The sequence below is a fragment of the Nelumbo lutea genome, chromosome 4 (assembly GCF_056320005.1).
Source record: "Nelumbo lutea isolate HS-2025 chromosome 4, American lotus-T2T, whole genome shotgun sequence".
Lineage (NCBI taxonomy): Eukaryota > Viridiplantae > Streptophyta > Magnoliopsida > Proteales > Nelumbonaceae > Nelumbo > Nelumbo lutea.
In genome coordinates, this window is record NC_142687.1 from 44,848,125 (window position 1) to 44,870,602 (window position 22,478).

General features: G+C 39.3%; 1 protein-coding gene across 4 annotated transcripts in view; it reads left to right on the top strand.

Annotated features, from left to right (window-relative positions):
- The window catches only part of LOC148855528 (uncharacterized), a 117,707-nt gene that overhangs the window by 12,679 nt on the left and 82,550 nt on the right, over positions 1 to 22,478 (top strand). For all 4 annotated transcript variants that reach the window (XR_016113164.1, XR_016113165.1, XR_016113166.1 and 1 more), the window contains exons 5-7: positions 5,673 to 5,948; positions 16,108 to 16,242; positions 16,350 to 16,475. Coding sequence is in view for 1 of the 4 variants with exons in the window: in XM_088985633.1 (XP_088841759.1) it covers positions 5,673 to 5,948; positions 16,108 to 16,242; positions 16,350 to 16,475 (537 nt within the window). In the remaining 3 variants the exon portion in view is untranslated. The remainder of the gene's footprint in view (positions 1 to 5,672; positions 5,949 to 16,107; positions 16,243 to 16,349; positions 16,476 to 22,478) is intronic.

Below are 22,478 nucleotides of genomic sequence, written 5' to 3' on the forward strand. Positions count from 1 at the left end.
AGAAGTCAGATATTTTAATTTGGTATTCACTTGTCACTAAATGCCCAAGTTTATATTTCTCAAAAATCAGAAGTATATGCACACATTATTTTTTTGAAGGTAAATAAAAATTTATTAAAAGAAAAAAGAAACATAAGAATGCTTATAAGCAATCATCCGAGAGAGAAGATAACCCAAAAACTAAATCCCAAAAGAAAAATCCTCACATAGGCCCTTGACATCACAAAGACTAGCCTTTCCACGGTTCCATCATTTACCCTTACAAAAGCATCCCAAACAAAAATCACAAACACAAATACATCACAGAGAAACCAAAAACCCATAAACATCTAAAAAGCCTATCCGACATCCCTCGAGAAGCCCAACAGAGACCCTAACCCCCCAAAACCGATCAACATTTCTTTATCTCTTATTCTCTGTTTCTCGAATAAAATATTCTTTTCTTCTTCTGGTTGGCCTTTTGTTTTTTTAGCTATCTTGTTAGGCCCTACCCAAAACAAACCTCCTTTTATCCTCGCGAGCACCTTAGAAACCAGAATCTGATGCTGGTTCTTTTGATTTTCTTTTTGAGTTTTAAAATGTGACCGTATTTGAAGCTTCCACAACTTCCTTTGACTTGCCTGAAGCAGCATTCTCCCCATCTGAAACCAACTCTCCTTTTGCCTTATCTTCCCACCTCCCTTTAAAATTACCTGCAACCTCCATCATAAATTTCCTTGTCGTTTTTTTGGAAGAATCAGAATAAAAGATTCCATTAAAATAAAAAGTGCCATACTACCCGGGGGTTGTTAAGATAGCTCCCAGTCGCATCCTAGCACACATGCTGGTTACACTACACCAGAAAAATCAAGAAAAACAGAACCGGTTGAGATTACAAGTCTGTGACACAAGAAATTTCAAAAATTCTCCCCTAACACTGCTCCTTCCCCAAGTTTCTTCCCTCATGCCCAGACTAAAAGATTCCAGTTTATTCTCCTGCAGCAGCACAACTGTAGGAGTAAGACTATTTTTCGTCATTAAATTTCTCACTGTCACCCTTCTTTCCTTATCTCTCAGACCCCTTACGTTCCAGCTGGTCACCCACACTCTTCTCTTCCCCCCTGACAACTAAAGAGAAAAAGACTCACCTTTTGTCCTCACCCACTTCCTCCTCTCCCCCCTCTTCGTCCCACTCCTTGTCCTTCCCATGTTTTTATTTTTCTCTATTTTTTTCTTCCCTCCTAATTTCTCAATGCGTTCAAAGGCCTTCCTTGCAAATTCTTCCCCTCCTCAGAAAAATAAACCCAAGGATTTTCTGATAGGGACCTCCTTCTCTACCAGCTTGTCAATTTCAGCAACATCATTTCAGATCAGATTTGAATCCTAGACTGTCCCCCCTCCGACCTCCCCCTCTAAAGGTTTTAAAATGTGGAGGCATGACGCGAGGCGTTCCACTACCCCTCTCAAATACAGGGAGGCGTAAGCCTCCTTAAGAGGAGGGGGGTTAGGAGGAGGATGAAAAGGAAGGGGGATCTTATTTTTTCTGTACTTTTAATAAAACTATGTTATATTAAGAAGAATAAAGATGCATAACATTAGTTGAAAAGGGGGGGGGGGTTGTCGAAGCGGAGGTGAGCCAGTGAGGGGGCAAACCACTTTCTTTCCCCTTATCTTTTTTTCCCTTCCCTTTCCTTTTATTTTCTTTCCTTTTCTCTTTTTTTTCTTCTCTTTCTTTTTCCTTCCCTCCCCTTTCTTTTCCTTTACTTTTTTTTTTTCTTTTTTCTTTTTTTTTTTGACTTTTTATATAAGATGTGCACGAGGCGTACGCCTCTAGCACGCCTCATGAAAAAAACGCAAGAGGCGTACGCCTTAGAGGTGTTAGCGCCTCTAGCATATGCCTCAGGGCGTTTTGGGAGTGCCTCGCCCGGAGGCATGCCTCCAGGCATACGCCTCTTACGCCTTTTAAAACACTGCTCCCTCTTCTTGTCTTTCCCCTCTATTCCCCTCCGAGCACCCTTCTTGTCCTACCTCCCTTACTCCTACTCCTTTTTCCACCCCCTGAGAAGAAACAAGAGCTCTTTTTTCTATTGTATACCTTTTCTTTTCTTTCACTCCCTCCTAACTCCCCAAACAGCCTTTTTTTTTGGAACCCCGGGAGACTTTGCCTCTTCCCCAAGCTCCTTTCCCTATCCCTCCTTCGACCTGTGTTCAAAAATTTGGCCAACATCTGAGATAGGGGTGCTTACCTCTTGGTTGATCCGCTTTTCACTAAACTCAGAAGCACCATCAGTAGCTCCTTCCCTGCCCTTTGTTAAACAAATCAGTAGGTCCGAGGTCTTATCTTCTTCTCCTGCTCAGAAAACTGTCGGAGCCAAAGAAACCATGGTCACCTGCTGGGAAACATCAGGCTTTGACTTCTCTCGACAAAACTCAATCCATAGCCTTCCTTTCTCTCCCAACTTCAGACCTACCCATTAGCCTTACGACGAGCTCCCTCCCTCTTCGAACGATGTAGCAACTCGGGTGGCACTTGACGCTCTTACACAGTCATTGTTTCCTCTCTTTCTCTGAAACTCTATTGTCTTTTTGCTTTCTGCATATTTAGCAACCATCCAACCCAAACATCCTTTTGGTCCTTACCTTTTGAAATATTTTTCAAGAAACCCCTCTTAAACTGCTTTTTACCAATAATGCCCCTCCCTTTCTTTTACCCCAACTTTGTGAGCTTGTTCTTTCTCACAACTTCCCCCCTCCTGTGAGTCCCACCTATAGGAGATTCGAAGCTAATTCCTCCCTCCACCTGTGTCCCTCTAACTTCCCCTTCTACCACGTGCGAACTGAGCTCCCCCGCCTTCTTACCTTTTTCCCTCCAATGTGTCCTTCCCTGTTTAAATCTAAACCTTTCTCTCCATCTGAAATTCCATAACTGCCCTTCCCATCCCATTTTGAATGCAAAAAATGGTTGAAAAACAGATGTACTTTCATTTTCTATACAAGAATGCATTCTTACAAAACCTGCAAAACCGAACTGGAGTGCAAATTTACTTCAGTTCTGCATTTGTACCCTCACCAAATGCTGCCTCAGATGTAAAAGTTGCACTGCCAATGAGTGCAACTAAGAAAAATGTGTAATTTTGCACCAGATGGAAGTGCAATTCATAGTTACAAATGGATGCAAAACTGAACTAGGTGCAAAATTTCTATCTGGATCAGATTTAAACTGCAAACAAACAGAGCCTTGGCAATAATTTCCTCTCTCAAATGGTAGATTTCAATGAAACATTATCAACAACATATAATTGCATTTTAAATTTCAATGAAACCTTAGGGTGAACATTGAGAAAAGTTGTATAGTTGGAATCAATATGGGGGAAGGGGAGGTTGGTGAGTATGCAAACATTTTGGGGTGTGTAGTTTCTAATTGGCCCTTAAATTACCATGGTTAACCTCTGGGGGATAATCCTCACAGTGGTGATTTTTAGGCCCCTATTGTGGAGTGGGTTGAAAAGAGACTTGTCAACTACAAGAAAAATTATGTTTCTTGGAGGGAGAACCACCTTAATTAGGTCTACTCTGACTAACCTTCCTGTCTATATTTTGTCAGCCTTTAAGATTCCAGCTAAGGTGGCTAGCAGGTTGGAAAAACTAATGAGAGATTTTCTTTGGGAGCCGGAGGAGGAGAAGGTTCATAGGGTCAAGAGGGAGGTGGTATGTAGGGATAAGGAGGGAGGTTTGGGAATTGGGAACATAAGGATTAGGAACTTAGCATTACTAGGGAAATGGCTATGGAGATTTTCATTGGAGAAAGAAAGACTATGGGTTAATATAATGGGAAGTATACATGGGTTGGCAGACAATGGATGGGACTCTGGGATTCTAGGAAGGACTACAAGAGCTTCTCCTTGGAAAGCTATTCAAGCCATCTTGCCTTTGTTCTCTTCTTGGATTAGGTACGACTTGCAATCAGATAACCTCATTAAGTTTTTGGAACATGTTTGGGTTGGGGGTTCCTCTTTGAAAGATCAATTTCCAGGCCTTTTTGCTATTTTTACCCTTAAAAATGAACAAATTTCCTCTTTTCTTATTCCTTCTAATTCACCTTCTAGGTTTGGATGGAACTTGAGCTTGAGAAGAGATGTCAGGGACACAGAGTTAGCCTGTACTTTAGCCTTATTATCCATTCTTGAAGGGGTCTTCATTGAGCCATCGAAGACAGATAATAGAATATGGACACTCACTCTCTCAGGTTCCTACACTTGTGCCTCTTTCTTTAAAGCCCTTTTACCCCCCTCCTCCTGTTGGAATTTCTTTCCCTGTTAAAGAAGTGTAGTGTCGACTTATACTTCCAAAGGTTGGGCGTTTTTTGTTGGGAAGCCTTTCTTGAAAAAGTTAATACAAAGGATCTACTTCAAAGAAAAAGACCCAACAATTGTTTGTCTCCTCACTGGTGTGTTCTCTGTAGATCCAATGATGAGTTTGGATACCATTTACTAATTTCTTGTCAGTTTGTTAAAGGTATTTGGGAATGGTTTACTTTGTTGTTTGGGTGCAGGTGGACTCCCCCTTTGAATGTGCAGTGCTTATTTACTTCCATGCCTAACTGGTCAACCAAAAGGGCCAAGATCATGTGGAGATGTGGTAGTGTGCTGGACTGTTTGGGAGGAGAGAAACTCAAGGATATTCTCAAATAAGGAAAGTAGTTTGGAAGTAATCCTGGAGACTATTCACATTAGGATGATACATTGGTTGAGAACATTGGAATTGTTTAAAGTCTTCTCAGTTGATGAGATGATAAGAAGTTAGAAGGAGATTGTAGATTCGGCCTCAATTAAGAAGACCTTAAATTCCTGTTGGACACCTCCCCTTCATGGGTTTACCAAACTGAATTTTGATGGTAGCAGCATAGGCAAGCCCTTCGGAGTAGGGGGAGTGATAAGGGATGAGAAAGGGAATTTGTTAGCCATGTATTCTAGTCCGATTGGGGTGGGAGAATCCTTGAGTGCTGAGATACTAGGAGCTCTTGATGGGATACAAAGGGTCAAGGAAGTGAATATTAAAAAATTAATCATAGAAGGTGATTCTGAAATTGTGGTGAATTGGCTAAAAGATGACAGTTCTATGCTCTGGAAATACAGCAATGAAAAGAGGAAGTTCAAGTGGCTCACCAAGGGCATTGAAATTCATTGTACATGGATCAAGAGAAGTGCAAATGCATTGGCAGATGGTCTAACTAGGCAAGGGGTGAACAGAAACTCTATCTTTTGGGCTGTTTTGTAATTGTCTCATGGTTAGGATGTACTTTGGGTAGTTGGGAGTTAAGATTCTTTAGCTCCTTCCCTTGTAATTCTGTTTTTCTCAATCATTAATAAAATTCATTGTTATTGATAAAAAAAATCACACACTCTCTCTCTCTCTATATGTATGTATGTATATAATTATGTATATTTTTCCTTATTTTCCTTAATAAAGTTTATTTTTTGTTTATCTTAAAAAAATACCTCTTCCGTATTTGATTTCTATTTTACTTGGTAGGTTTTCTAGTTTAAGTGCAAATTATCAGTTTATTTAATGACATGCTTATGTAATGAGATAACTGTTGTATTTTGTTGTCATTTGATCTGTGATTTTTTTTCTTTATCTAATATTTGTTTTATGAAATATGACACATGAGATGATTTATCAATGACAACCAGGGAAAAGAAAAGCAAATTCAATGCATTCGAAGCATATTCCATCATCAGTTATCTGTACCACTTGATGACCTAAGATCAACCCTTCTTGCTTACAAAGCTTGGGAGGTCGAACATGGGAATCTTCATGAAAGCAACTTTTCTGACTTGGATGGAATCCCCAGTCATGTTACCTCAGCATACCAGAAGGCCATGGAAATGTATAATGCTCGTATACCTTATGAGCAACAGATATCTAAGCAGGATGCATCTGACACAGAGAAGCTTCAACACTTCACGGTATGGTAATTGTACATGACATCATGGATGGAAACCTTTAGTTATTTTATAATTCTTTATATTTTTGACTCCAAGGGAGTGTGCTCTATATTGTAATAACCTGGACAGAGTTGTTGTTTGTTCTTGTTGCTACCATTTTCATTGTTGGTAACACTGTTTCCATTATCATAATCATCACCACTACTACCATCGCTATTATTGTTGTAGTTGTTGTTGTACTTATAATATGTCGTTTCATTTCTTTGAGTTTTGCATGCATGTCCTCACACTTGTTCTGTACCTGACGTGTTTGTATGTCTATATCTGTACCTCTTTCAAATAGTCAAATAAACTGCATCAATGAAAAGAAGTATACAAAATGTCTTTAGGCAAAGTGCTTCTTTTTGTTTTCGAGTCACTGGAGCCATGTTTCTAATTGGTAGATAGATGACTTTTTGACAATTTTATTGTAGGCTAAATATGAGCTGTTTTGCTCAGATGATAGGATTTGCCACCCCAGCTATGAGCATGAATGCCATTTTTGTTTTAATTTACAATTAATGGATGAACTTAATTGTTCCCTTTGCTTCAGAAGCCTGGTTTTGTAATGCTGCTAACATGCGTCTATAAAAATAATGCTGCCAACATGTGGGGGAATTTGCATTAAAGCCTTGAATGATTCTTTCTATGCTATTTATGACTACATTTAAGCTGTTCATTGATTAAAAACTTTGGAATTTGGAAGAGTTAACTGCAAAATAACAGGATATACATGGTTAAAGAAAACTGGAGAATATGGAGAAGTTCATTCTGGCGACAAGGTGGAGGAAAGAAATCAAGGTGGAAAAGAAAAGACTGCTACTTGAGGATTCAAAATCTAGAAGAACAAATCTGAAAATCAGAGAAGACAAATGAGCAACGGTTATCCTGGACTTGGTGGTCCTGAACTGGTTCAAATGATTCATAGATGGCCTGCTTTTCTCAGTGAAGAGAGAAGGATGGAGAAATAAGATAGATAGAGGAGAAAATGAATACTGGGTCGAGTAGAAGGAAGAACTGAGGATGGTACATCACATTAACAAAAATTTTTGGTCAAGGGAAGAAAAAAACAATATGCCTACCTGAAGGTTGGCTAAAACAAGGCTTGGTGATGGTGGCCAGTGCCCTAGAAGAATTCCAATCGAAGCATGGAGAGCATAGTGAAACTGGAAAGACCAAGTGCCCTGGAGGAGAAATTCATACAAGCACAGAAAAGGAGAAATCAGGTGTAAGGGTATCGGGGGGGGGTGGAAATTAGAAACTGAAGAAGATTTAGTAGTATCATCCTCAACAATAGTGCCGAAAGTTCTATGGGTAAGGAAGAAGATTGATTGGGAAGTGTTTTGGAATGGTAGAATACTGATGTATTTCATTCTATTGCCAATCGGCATATTTATACAGTAAGCTGCTGCAATAACTAGAAAGAAGAAAAAAATAGAAAGAAAAGAAAATAGAAAGTAAAAAAATAGAAAGAAAAGAAAATAGAAAGTACAAGAATAGAAAGAAAGAAATAGAAAGAAAACTTTCTAAATCAATCCTTCCACAATCCTAGGAATATATACAATTCTATTTTTACACAACTACCAAATATAGATCTGCACCAGTAACCCCATGTTTTCCAACACTCCCCCTCAAGCCAGTGAATAGAGGTCCTCCATTCCCAGCTTGGCTATAATTCTTCGAAAGTCTGTACTATTGAGCCCTTTAGTAAGTACATCGGCCAGTTGTCCTTTTGTAGACACATAGGGAGTGCAAATCAACTTGTTGTCCAGTTTCTCTTATAAAGTGTCGGTCAATTTCGATGTGCTTTGTCTTGTCATGTTAAACAGGATTGTGAGCAATATTGATGGCTGACTTGTTATCACAATATAGTTTCATAGGCTCTTCTCGTGGAATCTTCAGGTCTTATAAAAGTATCTTCAACCAGAGTAATTCACACACTCCTTGTGCCATAGCCCTAAAATTATCTTTAACTTGTACTAAGAATCACCTTTGTAAACCTTCCAAACCATGCTCTCGGAAATTGTTTGAGGTTGTATAGTGCTTTCTTCAACCTACAAACTTTGTTCCCCTTAATGCCTTCTCCAAAACCCGGTGGAATGTCCATTTTTATCTCCTCTTCTAGATCACCATGGAGAAATGCATTCTTTACATCAAACTGTTGCAAATCCCAATTATAGTTAGCAGCCAAAGACAACAACACCCTTACTGTATTCATTTTAGCTACTGGGGCAAAAGTTTCTTGATAATCTACTCCATAAGTCTGTGTATATCCCTTGGCTACCAGTCGTGCTTTGTACCTTTCTAACGACCCATCAGATTTGTACTTAATTGTGAACACCCATTTACAATCTACAGTCTTCTTGTTTCTTGGTAGATCCACAACTTCCCATGTGTTGTTCTTTTCTAGTGCCTCCATTTCCACTCTCATGGCTTTTCTCCACTCCTTATTAGAAAGTGCCTTGACTAGAGTATTAGGAAATGAAATAGTGTTAAGGCTGGCTAGAAAACTTTTATGGGATTTAGAGAATCTTTGGAACGACACAGATTTGGCTAAAGGGTACAATGGGTGTTTGGTACATTCTCTGGTTCCTTTTCTCAGTGCAATAGGTAGGTCATACTCAGACTGTGAAGGTGCAATTTCAGGTTCTGCATATTCCTCAGTTCCAAGATTAGGAGTTGAATCTTGGACTTGCACAAGTTGAGGATTTGGATTTCTTCTCCTAGAGTAAACCTACATATATCTCACATCATCATGCACATCATTGGTGGGGTTAACAGTGTCTGAATTTGGTTCAATGGTCGAGTTGTTTGACTCTTGTTGAGACTTGGGAATGTGGGGCTCAGAGGATTGTGACCCAGAGGGATGTGACTCTTGACGGTTGGATGATTGTGAGGAGGGTAATACATCTAAGGAGAGTAGATCCGAGGCCTTATCTTCCATTAATGAGGGCTCCCCCTGAAGATAAGGTTGAGTGAAAAAGGATTGTCCCTCCTCAAATGCGACATCGATGGAGGTGTAGAATTTTCCGGTGGCTGGATGATAACATTTATAACCTTTCTGAGTTGGGGAATATCCCAAGAAGACACACCTAATTGCTCATGGATCCAATTTTCCCTTATTATGGACATGAACAAAGGCAGTGCAGCCAAAAATTCTTGGTGTGAGATTATTTGAGGTTCGAATATCAGGGTAGAATTGAGAAAGGACTTGTATTGGGCTTTGGTTGTCAAGAACTTTAGATGGTAGTCTATTTATGGTGTATGCAGCAGTAAGGACAACTTCCCCCAATATTGTTTTGGCACCCGGTTTTGAAAGAGAAAGGCTCGGGTGGTTTGCAAAAGATGGCCATTTTTCCTCTCAGCTATCCCATTCTGTTGGGGAGTGTTAACACAGGAGGATTCATGCACAATGCATTCTTTTTGAAAAAATGGGGACAAATTCTGATTAAAATAATCTGTAGCATTATCAGATCGAAACCTTTTAATTCTCACACCAAAATGAGTTTGGACCATGTTATGAAGGGCCCCATATATCCGAATGAATCAAATAAAAAGGAGTTGAAGATCTTTTATTGCTGATTGGGAAAGAAACCCTTTTGTGCTTAGCAAGTTCACAAACATCACAATGAAAAGTTTCAACATCAATTCCTTTAAACAAGGAAGGAAGCATTGTTTTTAAAACAGGAAATGAAGGATGACCGAAACGAAAGTGATGACGCCAAATTAAATCTTTATTGGAGGTAGATAAGAATGACTCGTGTGTGACATGCATAACAGTGTGAGATGGTTTTCTAGTTGTTTCAAAGTAGTAAAGTCCATCTCTTTCTTTAGCAAGTCCAATCTTCTTCCCCGAAACCTGGTCCTAAAATACACAGTAAGAAGGAAAGAACACAACATTGCAGTTCACATCCTGGGTGAGTTTATGTATAGAGATAAGGCTAGTGGATAACTTAGGAACATGAAGCACATTTTTAAGCAATAGGGATGGGGTAATTTGAATATTCCCAATCCTTGTCACCGTGGTGAAAGAACCATCAACAACAAAAGTTTTTCTATTACTAGGACATGGTGTATAGGTGAGAAAATGTAGTGAAGAGGGTGTCATGTGGTCAGTAGCTCTAGAATCAAGAATCAATGGAAAAACACTAGCCGAGTCATGTAATCCTAGAGATAAAGACTCACCTGAGAGAGCAAGAGAGGTAGAACCACTTCCTGGTTTCAAGGATTTTAGGAAGCTCCTTAGCCTTTCAATTTCTTCATCATTAAATGGTCCTTGACTTGAGTGTTCTTGTTGTGGGGTTGTGGAGACATTATGGGCCTATTGAACTCCTTTTGAAACTCCTCGATTTCCCCATTCCTTGCTGGATGTGGGAGGTTTCCCATGAAGTTTCCAGCACTGATCTTTTGTGTGTCTGGGCTTTTTGCAATAGGTGCACCAGAGGTTATCGTTAGAGTCACGGGTAGTTGTGTCACGAGCCAAGTTGTGATTGTTCTCACCCTTTGAACCACTGTAACTTCCTCCCCTTGCCACCATGGCTGAGCCTTCGGGATCTTTAGGCTCAAGCATGATTCCACGACAACTTTCCTCAGCTCTGACAAGGGCTATGACTTCATTCAATGGAGGCACTTCTTCTTTGCCAAGAATTTGTATTCTGATCAAATTCAGCATTCAGTCCGACCAAAAAATCATACACCCTATCTCTTTCAATAAAATTCTTCAAGATCACAACATCATCAGGGCATTTTGTTTCAAGAACCTGATAATGATCAAGCTCATGCCATAAATTTTGCAACAGATTTGCATACTCTGTAACACTTCTGCTCCCTTGTTTGGCCGCCACTGTCTTCACTTTGACCTCATAGACACGAGCAGCGTCATGGGCTTTGGAATAGGTTTGTTGGACAACATCCCAAATAGCCTTTGTAGAGGGAAGAAACATACAAGTATCACTGATCTCGGGTGTCATTGAACTCCACAACCATGACATAATCATTGAGTTCTCTTCGTCCCAAGCATCAAAATTTGGCTCGCCCAACTTTGGCTCTGTTCTAAGAAGGTGACTAATTTTTCCTTTTCCCTTCAAATAGGTACGCATTAGTTGTGAGCACTTCAAGTGGTTCTGGCCATTTAGTCTATATGTTGTCTGAATATTCTGCAAATCACTAGTGTGAGGATGAGAATTTGTTGCTCCTTCATCGGTTTGGACGGGAGCACTTGTTGCAGTCATGTCGGACATTGTTAATGGAGGAAAAATAAGGCCAGCAGGAAAGGAGAATAAAGGAGGGAAGAACTGGCCGGAATAAAGGAACACTTCTGGTTACAGATCAACACTGAAGCCAGAAGAGAAAAACACGAAAAACTGGCAATGAAGGCCGAAAAAAAAGCTCAAGGTTGACAAACCTAGAGCTCTGATACCATGTTTTGGAATGGTAGAATACTGATGTATTTCATTCTATTGCCAATCGACATATTTATAGAGTAAGCTGCTGCAATAAATAGAAAGAAAAGAAAATAGGAAGTAGAAAAATAGAAAGAAAAGAAAATAGAAAGTACAAGAATAGAAAGAAAAACTTTCTAAATCAATCCTTCCACAATCCTAGGAATATATACAATTCTATTTTTACACAACTACCAAATATAAATCTGCACCAGTAACCCCACGTTTTCCAACAGGAAGGGAGAAAAGTTATCTTAACAAAGGAAAGAGTAGAAGACGAATGAAATCTTGAGGATGATAGTGGAAAATCTCAATCCAAAGAAAAGTGATCCTTATACCTTTTGGATAAAAGAAGGCGATATTAGACATGGGAAAATTTCAGTTGGCAATGTTGGCTTTGGAAACAAGATATGGGAAACTAACAATAGAAAACTGGTTGTCCAACTGTAATGAAGAAACCTGTGTGAATGGTAGTCTGGTTATCAAGCTTCTTGGGCTACATTTCGACCTTTGGAAGGAGCAAGTTCTCCAAGAGTTGCAGCTATTTGTGGTGGGGTCTTAGAAGCTTACTGTATGAAGGATCTGCAAGCAACATAGATTAAGCTTGTGGGAGCGAAACCAAGAAATATCCCTCGAGCTTTGGAGATATTTTCTGATGAGACCTGGATAACAATATAGCTCACATTGGAAGCTGAAGTGTTACTCTGGAACTCTGAGTTGAAGGTCGAAGGAGATGATGATGTAGTGCACTAGATGCCATGTGGTCTAAGACTTTAAACTGGGTGGATCGCAATAAACATGGAAGACTGAGAAGTTGGAGTAAGTCTCAGTAACCGAAGATTTTCTTTAATGGATAAATTTTCAAACTATTTTGAATTTAATCCAAGGGCCGACAAGGCCTCTTATGGGGAGGTGGTAAGAACAAAGTCAAACTAGGGCAATTCTTTTTTATGGAACCAGCCTGAACCAAGGTCTAAGCTAGCTGCCTTGTGTAGAACTGATATGGAGTCATGTGACCACTTTAAAGAATCCATGCCTCAAGAGCACTTGAATGTGGATGTAAAGCATCGCCCCATTTGATACAACCAGTCTTTCCTCAGACTTAGGCTCAGGTGGCGAACTTATTGAGTAGAGGTGGGTTCCCTTTTCTCTCCCTCTGGCGGCAAAAGGTCTGAAATGTCCACAAAAGAGTTTTTGTTGGATGAAATTCTTGGTGGAATACTCAACAATACTTGATAAGCCCAATCTATGCTTTAACAGTGATTAAGAGCATGATTTTGATGATGAAAATGATTGGGAGGAACCAAGGGACTTAGATGAAAAAGTTAACTAACCGTCAAGTAACGAAATTGTGGACTCAACGAAAGGTTGCAAAATTATGGATTTAGATTAGCTTGGAACAAAGCTTCTCTTCAAAGAACGTTTTGGTATAGAAATTTTGGGGTTGAAGGAAGCATGAGTGGAAGAAATTAGTACCGATTGTGGGGATCTTTGGAGGAACCACAAGGATAAAAAATGTAGGAACAAGACAAGCATAGTTTGTAAGTGGGTGAAGAGGATCACAAGGAATCGAGCACAAGAACACCCGAGGAACAAAACTTGTTGGTTGTACAGGTTGATCAAGAAATGGACTCGACCACCCAAAGCTTAACCTTGGGAAAGTTTGTACTAGTTCGGTTCAGGGATTTTTCTTCCCCCTCTACCCTTTTCTATTCCTCCTCTCTCTATCTTCTCTTCTGAATTTACTTCTACACGGCCTGGTTCTAATCCCTCTCCTATTGACTTTGCAAGTCCAACTATTGGTGTCACACTTGATGCGAACTCTGACCTTCTTGAGCTAGAAGAGGGAGGAAGAGTGGGAGTGGCAATGGAGGAGGAGGAGATTATGGTGTTGGTCTTAGAACATTTAGCAAGCCTAGTTGAATTGGAGGATGAATGAGGAAGGATTAGAGGTGCAGGGGATTCCCTCAGAGCCAATAGAGAAAGAGGAGATTGATGACCAAAGTAAAGAGAGAAGAGGAATAGTGATCAAACAAAGACGAAGGGGAAGAAACCTAGGAAATCAAAAAAAGAACTCACCAAATTGAAAGTCTATAATAGGAAAGAAGTGGAATGCAGTGTTTTAAAAGGCGTGAGAGGCGTAAACCTGGAGGCGCTCCCAAAACGCTGAGGCGTATGCCAGAGGCGTTGACACCTCTGAGGCGTACGCCTCAGGTGCAAGAGGCGTATCCTCTTGCACTTTTTTCATGAGGCATGCTAGAGGCGTACTCCTCATGTGCCTCATGCACATCTGATATAAAAAGACAGAAAAAAAGAAAAAAGAAAAAAGGAAAGGAAAAGAAAGGGAAGGGAAAGAAAAAGAAAGAGAACAAAAAGAGAAAAGGAAAGGAAAAGATAAGGGGAAAGAAAGTGGTTTGCCCCCACCCCTTCGATTGGGGTAGACCTGGCAATTGGGTTGGGTGGGTCGGGTTCGGGTTGGGTCATGACACTTGGGGTTGATTTCGGGTTGGGTTATCAAATGCTAAACCCTAACCCTAAATGTTCAGGTTAGGGTTGATCCATGGGTCAATTCAGGTCATCCTAAAAAAATTGAAATTAAAAAAATAAAGATAAACTACATGGGAAATGCCAAAATTAAAGGAATTAACCTTAAAATTCCAAATATAGAATAAAAAAACTTGAACATTTAACAATTTAAAGAGTAAACAATAAAGAGTAAAGACTAAATAGAAAAAATTAAAGAGTGGAAACTTCTAACAATGCATAAATAGTCCCAATTAGACTTGACAATTTGGTCAGCGTGTTGACCCATGACCCAACCCAACACAACCCAATTTTTTCCGGGTTGGGTTGGGTTGGGTCATTCTCTCATTCAGGTAGCTAAATATGAGACCCTAACCCTATTTTTTCGGGTTGGGTTGGGTCGGGTTCGTGGGTTGGGTCAACTTTTTGCCAAGTCTAGCTGGGGGGCTTCGCTTGCTCGTCGAAGCGGAGCAAGACCCCCCCTTTCAATTAATGTTATGCATCTTTATTCTTTTTAATATAAAAGCTTTTTATTAAAAATAAAGAAAAAATGAGATCCCCCTTCCTCTTCATCCTCCTCCTAACCCCACTCCCCTCCTCTTAAGGTGGCTTACACCTCCTTACGTTCTGAACTACGCCTCATGCCTCTAGGTAGTGGAATGCCTCACGTCATGCCTCCGCATTTTAAAACATTGGTGGAAGGTAATAAAAAAAAGAAAGAGAAGGATGAGGGAGGTTGAAAAAGTTGCTTGTGGAGTATCTAAGAGAGAATTGCTAAAAGAAGAGAGGAGCTAGACCAGAAGGAGACCAAAAGGGAGATTTGTGTGGAGGAAAGAACAGAAAGGTGGAGACTAAAAGTGGAATGAGAAGGGATCTTAAGAAAGGAAGAAGTCTCTTGGAGACAAAAGTCGAGATGCAAATGGCTGACGGAAGGAGGCGGTGATACAAAATTCTTGCATTCACCGGAAAATGGAAGAAGGAAAAAATCTGATCTCTAGCATTGAGGTTGATGGCCAGGTGTAGATAGGGAAGGGGAAGTTGTTAAGAATTTAGTGGAGCATTTCAAATCAATCTTTGCCACTATAGGAAATAGACACCTTGAGTTTGAAGACTTGGATTGGAACATTGTGCCTGAAACATAAGCAGCCTTTTTAGAAAGGTATTTCATTATGGAAGAGGTTCGTGGAACGATTTTCTCAATGGAAAGATCCAAAGCCCTAGGTCCTGATGGGTTTTCAATGGCTTTTTATCAGGATTATTGAGAGATCATAAAAGATGATTTGATGGAGGTATTTTTTTTTTTTTGAATTTCACTGGAAAGGGAAAATATCGTTGGGAGCAAATGTTACATTCCTTGCCCTATTGCCCATAAAGAAAGAGGCTAAGGCCATGCTTGGTTCAATTCTCATTCTTTCTCATTCTTACCCAAGATGATCTCTTGATAAAGACAATAGAGTCCATACTTTCATGATGTCCAAACAGATAAAATGCCTTATCTAAATGGAGATTTGTCAACTTCTTATAGTTCAGGTGAACCATCAGCAAATCCAATAATGGTACTTCTGGTTCCCCCACTCTTCCCTTTACATTTTTTTCTTTCTCCATATACTCAATAATGCAAATATGATTATGTTTCAAAGGTCTTCACTTTGTATCATTAAGAGAGGACCACTGAAAACAATTACTGTCCCTATTCAGAAAAGAAGAAACACAATAATTCTCATATGGATCAGAAGGACTTGATACATTTGCCAATATCTTAAAAGAAAATAGGTCAACAGGATTAAATACAAATTTGTTTTGTTTTGATCAATATATTACATACAACTGATGCAACACATTCTCAAATGGTTGTATCTCAAACGGCTTGGATGTATTCTGGTATTCTTTTCCAAAACTTCTCATGCAATCCGTCCATTGGGTTATCTTCAGTGGATGGTGAAATGTGCATGCTTACAGAAAACTAGGTTTCCATGATACAGTAGCTCTCTTCCCTTTGGTAAAGTGTGTGACGAGTCACTGTTAGTTCTTGTCTTCTTTGGTTCCTGTATACTATCTACTACCTACCTGGCTAATCCGTATACATGAGTATATAATATAATGAAAGCAGTAAAGTGGTTTTCCTTTTTTGTATCTTTATGCTTAACTATTTACTCTAATGCTATTGGCTTTTGCAGACCTACCTGAAGTTTGAACAGTCCTGCGGTGATCCATCTCGCATTCAACTTCTATATGAACGCGCTGTTGCAGTATTTCCTATATCAAGTGACCTTTGGGTTGAATATACTCAGTATTTAGATCACACCCTGAAGGTTTTCTTTCAAATTTGTTTCAAACAATTTTTCATTAGATGTAATTTTTCTTTTCCCGTAATTAGATGTAATTGCTTCACTTCATATCATTTACCTTTTTATTTCAGATTCCAAATGTTGCAAAGTGTGTTTATTCCAGGGCCACAAGAAATTGTACCTGGATCGGGGAACTTTGGGTTCGATATTTGCTTTCCTTGGAACGTGCTCAGGCCTCTGAGGAGGAGTTGTCTACCGTATGTTTCAATCACCGTCTCCTCTTAAGGATATTTCTTATTTGTATCGAGTTAAAAGTTGGGATACTATTTGTTTCGAGATTGGCGATTGGGGAAATTTAGCCAATGTAATTTGCATTCCTTAATAACTATTGGTTGGTGAGCCAGAGCATATGTTAAATGGTGCAGATGCATGGTCTTTTCTTTATGTAACAGAATCACTCAAGGATTCTCAGAAAATAAGACTTCTCTAAAACTAATAAAATCTATTCCATCAGTCAGGTGAATGATAGGCAGTGCTGTTGCAAAATGATCCTAACCACTTGGAAGAATCTTAGACTCTTGTTACTTCTGTTGTACCATTATGCCCCTTGTGCTTATTTGTTTATTTATTTTTTTTGAAAAAGGGTAAAGTATGATCTTATTAATATAAGGTCCGAGTACAATGAAAAGCTGTACAAAATGGAGGCCATCCTCAAAAAAGTATAATCAGAAATACTATCTCTGAAAACAGTATTTATAGACAACCAACTTCTCAAAACCTTTATTGCCAAGTTAATGACCTCAGCTTCAGTAGTAGATTTGACCACGCAGCCCACAGAACTGCCGGAGGGATGGAATTCTAGCATAACTTTCCTTTTCCTTTCTTAGACAGCCCCTGGATATGCCACTCCTCAAGCAGTGCTCTTGTGTGCTTTAACCCCCCCCACCAAAAAAAAAAACAAAAAAAAAAAGAGAAAGGGGAAGCTTTAGAGCAGCTATTGTAATGTCAATGTTTTGATCTTGAAAGATGAGTGAATAGGGGGGATTACCAGATTAGGCTCAGAGTGAGCTGATCTTAAATCTTATTGTACTTTGCCTAGAATAAATCACATAACAGAGGAAATACAAAAGAAAAGGTCTCTGAGATGTGTCTGGGTAGAATGAAGAAGAAAGAGAATAGAATTAGGGCAAAGAGCAGAGTAGATCTGACCAACTTTGACTATCCAACTGCTGTACATCTTTTATTAATTATATGATGTGAAATACAACTACAAAACTGCCCCTGTTTAAAGAATAAAAAGAAAGGACACTAAAATCTTGCCGCCACTGTATATACAGGATATATAAAACTTCTAAACTCCTGCTCAAGTTGGAACATAGATGTCATAAAGCTCCAGGTTGCTACAGATCTGATTCATCCATACCTAACTCAATCCTTACATAATGTGTGGCAATTTGTCCACTTTTGACTTTCTCCCTCACAAAATGACATTCTACTTCTATATGCATGGTTCTTTCATGGAACACTGGTTGGAAGAAGTATGAATTACAGCTTGGTTGTCTTAAAACGACTTTATTGGTTTAGAGACATCTACTCCAATCTCCTATAATCAATGCTTCAACGTAATTAATTCACAAGTTGTGTGGACCATTGCCCTATATTCAGCTTTGGCATTGCCTTTAGCAACCACACTTTGCTTCTTACTCTTTCATGTAAGATGATTACCCCCAAGAAATGTGCAATACACTATAGGAGACTTTCTATTTGTTACAGATCTTTCCCAATCAACATTTGAATATCCTTCCAATGTCAATCCTCCCCTTTATTATATAATAATACTTGACCTGGAGCATCCTTTAGATAGCATAACACCCTAATGACACCTGCCTAGTGACTAGACCTTGGGTTCAGCATAAATTGACTCAATACTCCCGCACTAAATCATATATCGTCTGGTAACAGTGAAGTAGATAATTTTATTCACTTGTAGCCTTTAACTAGTTGGATTGTCCAATGGCTCCTCCTCACTCTTTGTTATCTTATTCTTAGTGTGGTCAATGGGAGTGTCAACTAGCAGATGATATCATCTCCAATTTAGGGGTTAGAGAGTGGGTAGAGGCAATGTCCCACTTACTCATCTCCAATTTGCAGATGGTATCATTATTTTTCGTGAAGGAGGAGACATTAGGAAAGTTGAGAGATTGAAAAATCTAATCAAGAAGTTTGAAAAAGTGTCAAATATGAAAATCAATTTGGACAAGAGTTGCATAGCAGGGATTAATATGGAGGGGGTGGTCCTACATAGGATAGCAGATTGCTTAGAATGTCATATCACCCCGTGGCCTCTGACCAACCTAGGGCTTCCCCTAGGTGCAAACCCGAAGGAAAGTAGGTTTTGAAACCCAGCTATAGAAAGATGTAAAAAGAGATTGACTGCTTGGAAAAGGAGTTATATCTCTTTGGGAGGTAGGATCACGCTGATAAAATCTATTATGGCTAACCTACCCATCTATTTTCTCTCTGCCTTTAGGATTCCACCAAGAGAAGAAACGAAATTAGAAAAATTTATGAGGGATTTCCTTTGGGAGCCGGGAGAGACTAGAAAGGACCATTTAATAAAATGGGAGGTTGTGTGTAAAAGAAAGGAAGAAGGTGGTTTAGGTCTTAGGGAATGTAAGGAAGAAGAATACAACTCTGTTAGGGAAATGGTTATGGAGATGGCCTCTTGAGAGAGAAAATTTGTGGGTTGAAATAGTGGCAGGTATACATGGTAGATTGGAGAATGGCTGGGATGCTGGTGTATCGTGTAGGGCTACCTTGGCAGCCCCTTGGAAAGCAATTCATAGCCTCCTCCCTCAGTTTCTCAGGTACATCAGGTATGATGTTGGCTCAGGGAATTTAATTCGTTTCTGGGAGGACACTTGGTTTGGTGACTAGCCTTTAAAGGAGGTTTTTCCTTCTTTGTATTCTATTTCGTTGTATAAATATAAGGTGATTTCAAATTTTTTTGTTCTTCCTTCTTTGCCTTTGAGTTTTAACTGGGATGTCAGATTTCGTAAGGGTTTGAGGGATGAGGAAGCAACTTGTTTGTTAGAACTTCTCCTTCTCCTAGATGGTGTTTGTTTAGAGCTTTCTTGTCCAGATAGAAGAATTTGGTTCCCAAGTTCTAAAGGCTCTTTTTCTTGTGCCTCCTTTTTTAAAGCTCTTTGTCAGTCCTCTTCCTCTTTGTCCTTTCCTTGGAAAGAAGTTTGGTTTTCGTTGATTCCTCCTAAAAATCAGGCCTTCTGTTGGGAAGTGGCTCTTGGGAAAATCAACACTCTGGATTATTTGCAGAAGAAGAGGCCTTTTTTGTGTATTTCCCCGAATTGGTGCACTCTATGCAAATCTGGTGGTGAATCTTGTTACCATTTACTAATTTCCTGTTCATTTGCTTCAGATATATGGGATTGGTTTTTCTCTTTGTTTGGGTGCAGGTGGAATATGCCAACAGAGATAAAAATTCTGTTTGACCCATCTACCTTTGTGTTACCGAAGAAGAGGGGAAGAGTAATGTGGAGGTACACTAGAGCAGCAGTGGTGTGGACCTTGTGGGAAGAAAGAAATGCTAGAACTTTCCAAGAGAAAGAAAGGAGCAAACGACAAATTGTGGAGTGTGTAATGACTAGGGTTATACACCGGCTACAAATGGTGGAACTATTAAAAAATTTCACACTTGATGATATTTGGAGGAATTGGCCATTAGTGGCTTCTAGCTCAATGCAGAAGGTTAAGGCAAGGTTGGTTTGGGCTCCTCCCATTGAAGGATTCCTGAAATTAAACTTCGATGGGAGTAGTCAAGGCAACTCAGGCCCAACTGGAATAGGAGGGATCATCTGAGACAAGGAAGGAAACTTAAGAGCAATCTTCTCAGGACCAGTGGGGAATGGAGACTCTTTAAAGGTAGAATTGTACGCAGCCATACAAGGTGTACAGATTGCAAGAGAGCTAGGATTGGAAAATTTGGTGATAGAAGGGGACTCCAAGGTGGTGTTGGGTTGGTTAAAAAACCCAGATTCAGTGATCTGGGTTCACAGAAATGAATTGAAGAAATTCAAATGGTTAACTCAGCAGATGGAGGTAACTATACAGTGGGTGGGGGGGGGGAGGCAAATGCTTTTTCTGATTCCCTAGCTAAACAAGGGGTAACTAGGGAACAGTTGTACTGGGCTCAATTGTATACTTATGATGTTTCTGTACCAATGAGTGAGGTTGCACCTCACGCCTCATTTTGGGATGCTTGTAATGAACATTTTATCATTTGCTTCTAATGAAATCAATTGAATTTTATCTATAAAATAATGGAAGTGTCAACTGGCTTAATTCCTAGTAATCTTATTTCTTCTAACAAATCAAGAACATACATTGCGAGAGGGTTCAAGGTTGATTTTTTCAGGTCTTGGGGTGCAATAGCCGTTTCTTCCTCTAGAAGACAAAAAGTCTGTGTGCAGTGGTCACCACCAAGCTGTGATTGGAAGTATCTAAATTTTGATGGTAGTTGTGTGGGTAATCTGGGACTATCAGGCATTGGTGGAGCAATTAGGAGGAAAAAGGAATTATACTCTCATTGATACTTAGTTTCATTGGGCAAGGTGATGTACTCAGATCAGAATTTTTGGCAGCAGTTTATGGTGTGGAGAAAGTAAAAGAATCAGGTAGTGAAAGACTGATTATTGAAGGGGACTCGAGAACAATTTTGAGTTGGCTGAAAAATGGAGAAGGGATAACTTGGAAATTAAGGAATGATTATAGAAGTTTCAAATGGCTTTCTAAAGAAATGATGATTCAAGTCAATTGGGTTAGAAGATCTGCAAACCGTTTGGCAGATGGGCTAGCTAAGCAAGGGGCTCAGAGATGCTCTATGTAGTGAGATCATTTGCAATTTTCTGGGTTAAATATGCCCTCTTGTGAGTCTATGATAAGTCCTTTGCAGTAGGAAGAGGACGAGTAGCAGATAGAGGGGAACAAGATTCTATTGCTTAGAAAAAAGTATACATTTTGAAAGAAAGAGACATTATGAAGAATAAATGGCTTATGTGCATTGTAGGGTTATGGCATTTATAACCCTTTTGAAACCAAGAGTACCCAAAAACACACTTGAGTGAATGGTTATCTAATTTATTCAACCCAAGGCCAAGACAATAAACAAAATAGACAACCAAAAATCCATAAAGAGAAAAGGGAAGTATAGAGGGAAACAAAAGAGAGAATGAAGTCTTGCCAACAAGAGCTGAAGAAAGCAAATGTTTTATGAGAAAACAAGAGGTTAGGACAACATCACTCCGATAGACTTTAGGAATTGGCATCTGGAATTCTGGATTAAAAGAGCACGAGCAGTATCAAGTAAATGGTGATCTTCAGTTTAAGCACACATTTTGTTGTGGTGTTTTTGAATAAGAAGACTGATGAATGATGCCATGAGGATTAAAATAGGACTGAAAGGGTCTAGAAAACTGTTCCTAGGTGTTATTGAACGAAACACTTTAATAGAAACACCAAACTGATTTTGAATTTCAGCATAGAGTGAAAAGAGAGTAAACAAGTCAAAACACTCTTCATTAAGTAAATCCAAGTCATTCTTGAATAATCATTAATGATATTTGATTCCATTATGCGGTTTGATATGACTAGGACCCCAAACATCAGAGAGTAAACAAGTTCAAAAGGACTCAAGACTCTATTCAAACTTCTTGGAACAAAAGGTGTAATATTTTCTAAGTTGACAAGACCCACATTGCAACTTTATTGTAGGCTCTACCGTTTGGCAGATGGGCTAGCTAAGCAAGGGGCTCAGAGATGCTCTATGTAGTGAGATCATTTGCAATTTTCTGGGTTAAATATGCCCTCTTGTGAGTCTATGATAAGTCCTTTGCAGTAGGAAGAGGACGAGTAGCAGATAGAGGGGAACAAGATTCTATTGCTTAGAAAAAAGTATACATTTTGAAAGAAAGAGACATTATGAAGAATAAATGGCTTATGTGCATTGTAGGGTTATGGCATTTATAACCCTTTTGAAACCAAGAGTACCCAAAAACACACTTGAGTGAATGGTTATCTAATTTATTCAACCCAAGGCCAAGACAATAAACAAAATAGACAACCAAAAATCCATAAAGAGAAAAGGGAAGTATAGAGGGAAACAAAAGAGAGAATGAAGTCTTGCCAACAAGAGCTGAAGAAAGCAAATGTTTTATGAGAAAACAAGAGGTTAGGACAACATCACT